Raw genomic sequence first — 7,342 nt, forward strand, 5'->3', positions numbered from 1 at the left:
AAATGTGAAATGTGTGGGGAGTGCTTGTTTTCCAGTTATGGTTTCTACATGTTTGACTACTCACAAACACTGATAACCTCTGTGCAGCAAAGGGCAGATCCAATTGGGTTGAAAGTAACAGGTCACTTTGACAGTTAAAGTTTTGAAAAAACTTGACTGTCCAAAGAAACATTACTCTCACATGTGGTGTTGACCTGGAGCACTTTCTGCTCAATTAGTTTAAAGAAACTGGGTTCAGTTTGTTTGTTTTTCCACAGTGCTTCAGCTGTACTGCTTAAATGATTGAAGAATGGAAACTTATAACATTTCAGGAGCAGTGGGGTGAGGGGAAACAAACACATTTGGACTTAACAGCGGCACCAGTGGCACCCCGTGGAAGTTGAGAGGAGTCGGTGAACTGTGGCAGCAGTATCTTCCCGCCCTCGGTGCCTTGGAGCTCCACTGCTAAGTACCAAGTGTCATGCTAACAGTGAGGTGATACTCTAATGACCTCAATAAAATGGCTTTTAATTCACACCTTCTGCTCTATGAACTGGTTCACTTTTCACACATGGCCTTTGTAGCTGCCCGTGCTGCCTCATTCATATCCTCTTGATAAATCCCCCCTATTTCCAGCTGTGTATCCCTGTCAAAAGGACTTAACCTGGATGAAGAATCCCACTGTCCTGCTTTGATCTTGTTTGTTCTGCTTAGCTCCCGGTCCTCTCTACAGGCACAGTAACTGCTGGAGTTAACACACTGAAAGACGAAATGCTCCACCTGCTGGTTAACTTGGATTGAAACAAGCAGACAGAAGTGGTCATTGTGATACAGATGTTGCTCAAAGTTTATCTTTTTGATTTCGTGATCATTTCCATGTCAGGGACCCACATGATGAAGAGTTTTACAGCTGAAATATGAGATAGTGGTCACGTTTATGGTTTAGCATGCACAATACAGTTCTGAGAATCCCAAAACAATACAATACAGTCAACGCAACAGGTTATTTTTTTTTTTAAACCTACTTACTCCCTCAAGTGGGAATAAACGTTCAAATCTATGAGTATGCAATTAATTATTTATTTTACAAATTTCATGAATGGGACCATGGAGTAACAGCAAATCAAAAGAGAATGAAGAGTCTTTGGAAAGCTGTAAAAAATAAGGAGCTGGATACACTTAAAAAAAAAATCCAAACATCAATATGAATGACAAATAAAGCCCTCCCCTTCTATGATGACCTCTAAGACCAATTGTCACACAGCTGTCATCAACGCCAGGTTGGGTGGGCCCGTCTGATTGGTCCATGCACAGAATGCAGCACCGTGGCATTGGTCCAGGTGTTTGCCGAAAGGAAGGAGTCTGTCTTGAGCGTATACACACACTAAAGCAGCAGGTCTTCCGCATTTCCCCACAAGAGATGCGACTTGGCACGACGAATCTAAAGACAGGAGGGAGCAGTCAGTCACAAAGAACATCTTTCTGAGGTTTTGTTTTTGTTTATTTCAGAAACTGTGTCCCTTTTTGCACAGACTAAACAGTACAATATCACTCTACAGCAGACAAAAATCAATTCATTGTAAACTATTACTAGTCTATGTTCAATAATTTCAGAATCCTGTCTCTGATATCTCCATAATTTAATAAATAACATTCGTTAGACATCTCTTTGAGTACACTGCTAAGCCTCACTACTTTTACAAGGTCAATGCTGCAAAAAGCCAGCAAGCTTCATCCCGAATAATCCTGATTGTACAGGTGCAGAGGCAGCTTGTATACACTATTACAGCAGAAACCACACAAGCCTATAAAGTGACTCCACTCAGTTCTGTACAGCACCATTCCCACTAACAATGGCTACATGTAGAAGTACAGCGCAGTACTGAGATCTGAACCATGTCAGTTGTCACTTCCCACATCCATGCATGTCAGGGACGCTCTGAAAGGCCCTGATGCGAGTCACAAGGGCATTGAGGAAGGGAGGCAGCCCCATCCGGCGACCGTGGTCTCCAGGTTTACAGACAGTGGCTGCCCTTCTCTCACCATTTCTTGTTCCGAGGCTTCAGCTCCTCTGCAGCATTCCTCAGGAAGATGTAGTTCTTTTTCTGGGGGTTGTAGTACTCATGGCCCTGAGGGATTCAGAGTGCCAGTTAATGACTACATTGGAGCACAATCATCAATAAAGGCCACAGAGGAAAGGGAAGCGTTGTAAAGTGGAGTTGTAAAATACAAACATCTGGTCACAACTTTTGTGAAGGCTTTACATCTCCTACCTTTGACCAGTCATAACTGGAAGCATATGCGAAGATGTTGCCATTGTGGTTGAAGCAGCAAGCCGTAATGGGCTGGTCAAGCTGCTCCGAGGTCTTCAACTTGGTTCGGGCGTCTTTGTCCCAGAAGCTAAAGCGTCCGTCTGAGCCAACAGTAGCCAGAGTGCCATGGACAGGATGGAAGGAGATGGCGTTTACCTGATGTGAGGAAAGAGAAATGAGTAGGTGAGACATGTGGAAACATTATGACTGAGCTGGTCAGTTTATCAAAGTTACTATATTGTGATGATTAAGTTTCAGAAATGATACATAAGGGTTATTCAAGGTCACAACACCACCATGTCAATCAAATTATTTTTAAAAAAGGGTGAATATTACAAATCCAAAAGAAAAACACGCTGTTTCTGTTGTTGTGTCACATGTCGATGGTGCAACTGAACAACACACCTGTTAAATGATTGGCTGTCATGTCAATCGCTCTATTATCAAGGGATATGATAGGCTGTTTATGAGCCAGGGAGGGAGCACGTTTGGAGATTGTTCTTGCAATCAAACTTTGCATATTCATTATGTGCTTTCACGCAGTTTGTATTTAATGCATTTAAGTGAAACTATCAAATATTCTATCGAGCAATTTTGTTATTGCTATTGATGAAGTGTCTATCGCTGGTACACATCACTATCGTTTTACTGCACAGGCTTTCACAGTAGAATGTTTACCATGTTCACCATCTTACTTTGGTGTGTTAGCATACTAACATTTGTTAATTACTACAAAACCCTATTCACATTAATATTGATGTCAGATATTAAGCACTGTCCTGGATATCGATATGTGCTCATGGAAACGTTTCCTATAACTGAAAGTATAATTACTGAAAGCAGTCTCTCTAATCATTGAAGTACATTGTTAAAGAAAAAAAACTTTTTATTGTAATGACAGTAATGATCGTTATCTGACCATCATTATGCACAGACATGAATTTCAGTCTTGTTATTTTGTTTTGGGACACAATAGTTGCAGATATTTCTAACCAGCTTGTGAGTGTCCACCAGGTCTGTGAGCCTCACATCTCACGTCCGGTTCTTTCCCTGCTCCGCTATCTTTACGCGCCAGGTCTATTTTTGCCAGACTGGCTTACATGGGACAGAAAGAAAAGATCTTGCAACAACACAAATGTTTACAGGCTACCCCATACACCTGTAGGTGGGGGCGCTGCACCCCTACTGTCCTTGGGGTCATTTATAGGTTGTGTGGAGTACTACTGCATGAGTGAAAAAAGTTGTATAAAGCCTTTTGTGGCGTTATACAGTCTGATGAATTGCTTCAAGTTACGTCACTTTCGTCAACATTATCTCAGAACAACTTACAGCATAGATGTCCTGTGGAGTGGTTGTGTTGGTTCCATTGGACCTGTGGCACTTGAACGTAAAGTTGTCTTTGGCTCTGATAGAGATCAGGGAAACACATTCATGTCAGGTGTTTTACAGCAAGAGCGAAGCTCTTAATTATGTAAACACAGTAACAACAACAGTAACAATAATAATAACAACAATAATAGCAGTTACTGATAAGCACAACATCAAAAACTCATTCACTTGTAAGAAATGGATTGTTTTTGGCACTCACGGGTTTGGAGGGTTGATATAGTGGATGGCCACTCGTCCCTCAATGCTTCCCAGTGCAAAGCCCGTTGGCTTGTTCTGCTTGTCCTTGAATATGGCAACACAGCGGTGCTACAGGATGAGGGTGGAAAAGTACATTGGATCAAAAGACAGTTATACATGAATAATAATAAAATAATATACTTACTACTATACAACTTATATCAAAGAAAATGAATATGGCTGTAGATAAAAAACACCAGGTTAAGTGGCACGATGTATACAGAGTGGGAAAAGAAGACAAAGAGAAAATAGTTAATGGAGAAGGAAAATTCCATGTAATCACCTGATGTTTAAGAGGAGAGTCTATTCTGCGAAATTCAGAGGGCTGGTTCTCCAGCTGGTACACTATCAGGCCTCTCTCAGCTGTGGCAACCACTGCCATGGGGTAAACCTATATAACAGGGTCACAAATGTGTCAAAATACAAAAATACAAAACCACTCAATCCATCATCCAATCAGCAAGAATTAAAATACATCATAATCCTCAAAAGCCACTTACAACGTCTGCACAGTAACATCTCTCTGGCATCTGCAGAGACATCATGGGATTGGGAGAGCGGGTGTCCCAGAACTGGAGTGAAAACCAGAAAGGATGTCATGTTTCTCAGTGCTACATTAAACACCACAAAGTTCAATATACCACTCCTTCATTACATCAATGGACTGCTGAATGCTGTTTTGGAACCAAGTATAATTTCCTATATTGACTTTAATCGACACAATAAATCTATGTTGTAGTCTGTTTGGGAAATGAAAAGCTCAAATTACAGTTACACTGTGCCAGCCCAAAACTTAAGTCTTGTAGCTAAACACCTTTCTCACATGCTCATGAGATCCTAAATATCAAAACTTAAAGGTCTGAGTTATAGTATACTGGCAAAGCTTGTTATGGAAAAGCTGCAATGATTAACTGTTTCAAGTGTTTTCCACTGCACTTTTTATAATCTCCACATATGAAAAAAGCTCTTTTACATCTCACTTATTTTCTAAATGTACTGTATGTATTTTCAAGAACTAACAGATGTGGTGAAGTGGCTGTTGTACCTTCAGTGTTTTGTCCCAGCTGCCAGTCATGATACAGCTGTAGTTAGGGGCTTTAATCCAGTGGATCGCTTTGATTGGGCCGTCATGCTGTGAAGAGAAATTATGTGCTGTGAGATGATTCTGCTTCACTATAATGACCACATAGATGATCTAAAGGTTCTCATCCAACCTGTGCAATCTGCATTGCTTGATTGCTGTTAAGATCCCACATCTTGGCTGTCTTGTCACAGGAAGCAGTGAACACTTTACTCCCATCCTGGTTAAAGAGAACAGCACATCATAAATTATTCTATGGCCTTGCAGACAGTGTCTACAGCAGGGCTAAAATGACTCTGTATGATGAGACTTACATCACTCCAGCATGCATCCAGCACTGGACCTGTGTGCATCTGTTGGGCTTTGGGGACAGTCTGTCCGTTGTCCTGCACCTCCCAGCATCGGACCTGAGCTCAGATAATACAGAGTTAAAGTGAATTAACTTGTTCACATAATACAAACAGTATCTAGTACCAAACATTATCTAGCTTTTACCTTTTTATCTCATTGTTGGCTGCTGTAACATTTTAATTTCCCTTTGGGATTAATAAAGTATCTATCTATCTATCTATCTATCCTCCTGACTCTCAACTGTAATCTTGTAACCTTGGGTTCACTAAATCAACCTAATTAAAACAATAACAAATAACCCTCACATCGTTAGCCCAGGATCCTCCGATGAGGAAGTTCCCTGGCATGGTGGGAGGACTGAAAGCCAGACAGCTAATGCTGTCATCAGGTGGTGAAGTCACTTCAACATCCTGTCCGACAAATCGGGAACATAAACAAAAGGACATCATTAAGCAGTGAGGGGAACAGGTGAAGGCTTTTCAGTGAGCCAAGCTAACAATTTAAGAAATGATTCTGTCACATCTCCGGATAGTTCACCTTCATGGGATTATGGCTGTCTGTCGTTGTGCTTCCAAAGACACCAGTCCCTCCTGTTCCAAACCCGGAGTTTGTGCCAAATAAACTCATGGTGCATTCCCGTTATTCCTAATCTGTATTGGACAGACAGAAAAGAGAGAGGCAACATATCAGTCACATAACAGCAGGATACTTTCATGTAGCTGTCGTCATCTGAAAAGTGCAGCATTACTATCAAAAAAGCCAAAACGTGTCGACAGGTAAACAGACACAGCAGCTGATGCTAAAAACTGACTAAAAAGGCCAATTACTTTTACTACCAGGCTTTATCACAGCAGACAGTTATTAATAAACGCACAATAATACTATGACATTATTGAGGTTACATATTAGCTGAAGACATGTCGACTCACACTGACGGAAACCAGCTTCACAGCTAATGTTAGGGCTAACTACTGTTATTGGCTTCTTAATGCTAGCAAGCTTGTAAACAACTGTGTATGTATGTAGTTTAAACCTGTGTGAAACGGGTGTGGGTGGATGTAACAGCATTATTATTGTAGCCACTGTGTGGGTCACAAATTAAACGCTAGCTAAAATTAGCATCCGCTGTGTTCGCTTAGCTGTTAGATTGTAAAGTATCCTGGGCAGCAATATTTTTGAAACGCCCCATTTACACATTGCGTAATCTGAAAACCTGTCTCGAAACTACATTATTATACATACCTCTCAACTATGGCTACGAGCTGGAGACGCTAAAAATACCAAAAAATAATCCTGCGCAGCAAAAATGTGGCGCTTATTTCGCCGTGTGTCGCAGTTTGGTGACGTTTTGGCACGAGTAAATGGATGTAATACCAGGATTTACCGCCGGGAGGCAGTGTGTGACAAAAAGAAACTGGAGATAAAGTAGCGGTGGGAGGTTTATCCCAGGAGAAGGAGAAGGGCCAGGTAAACAAAACAAACAGTGCTCCTGCTCATCACTTATGGAGGGAAAGTGAAAACAGAATAAAAAGCAGGCTGAGCAACAATTTGGCCAATTTTATACGGAATTGTTGTGCTGCAGAGACAGTTTGTAGTTTCACAGTAGCTCTACATATAATTTTATTTTTATGTCTGTGTCATACCAAACATTTGGTTCATACCACTTGGGATTACAAGACACCACTATTGTACAAAACATACCTTTTCCAGTATTGCATATACAAAGCATGTGGAAAAGGGAAAAGAAAAGAAACACTAACAAAATAAAAACAAAACAAAAATCCAAAGTGAGCTGTTCACAAGAACTGTTACATATGATATTGCTGATTGATATTGATGATATTGCTAAAGAGCTTTTTTCCTCTTCTCCCAGGCTTTCTCCAGCAAACTGGCTAATTTAAATGTTTGATATGTGAACAGCCAACTCAGTCTTTGTACATCCTCCATATTTACAAAATCAATATCTATTTTTATCTTATTAAACAAAGCATTG

General features: G+C 40.7%; 1 protein-coding gene across 2 annotated transcripts; it reads right to left on the bottom strand.

Moving 5' to 3' along the window:
* Positions 1-799: 799 nt before the first annotated feature.
* On the bottom strand, positions 800-6,718 carry rae1 (ribonucleic acid export 1). 2 transcript variants are annotated; one of them, XM_067588127.1, is made up of 13 exons: positions 6,592-6,717; positions 5,887-5,999; positions 5,655-5,759; positions 5,313-5,405; positions 5,132-5,218; positions 4,963-5,049; positions 4,418-4,489; positions 4,201-4,308; positions 3,880-3,986; positions 3,621-3,696; positions 2,253-2,447; positions 2,023-2,108; positions 800-1,420 (listed from the first exon to the last, which is right to left on the bottom strand). In XM_067588127.1, coding segments are annotated over exons 2-13 (1,107 nt in total). In that variant the 5' UTR covers positions 5,977-5,999; positions 6,592-6,717; the 3' UTR covers positions 800-1,419. The 2 variants fall into 2 exon arrangements, with proteins under 2 accessions (XP_067444228.1, XP_067444227.1); XM_067588126.1 differs by lacking the exon at positions 800-1,420 and having other exon boundaries at positions 2,019-2,108; positions 6,592-6,718.
* Positions 6,719-7,342: the final 624 nt, after the last annotated feature.

Source organism: Thunnus thynnus, chromosome 4 (genome assembly GCF_963924715.1).
Source record: "Thunnus thynnus chromosome 4, fThuThy2.1, whole genome shotgun sequence".
NCBI lineage: Eukaryota > Metazoa > Chordata > Actinopteri > Scombriformes > Scombridae > Thunnus > Thunnus thynnus.

Coding starts and splice junctions, on each gene's coding strand:
- rae1 (XM_067588126.1), bottom strand. CDS start 5,976: ATGAGTTTATTTGGCACAAACTCCGGGTTTGGAACAGGAGGGACTGGT. Junction 5,219..5,312: donor TGGATGCATGCTGGAGTGAT/GTAAGTCTCATC, acceptor CTCTTTAACCAG/GATGGGAGTAAAGTGTTCAC. Junction 2,448..3,620: donor CTCCACAGGACATCTATGCT/GTAAGTTGTTCT, acceptor TCCTCACATCAG/GTAAACGCCATCTCCTTCCA.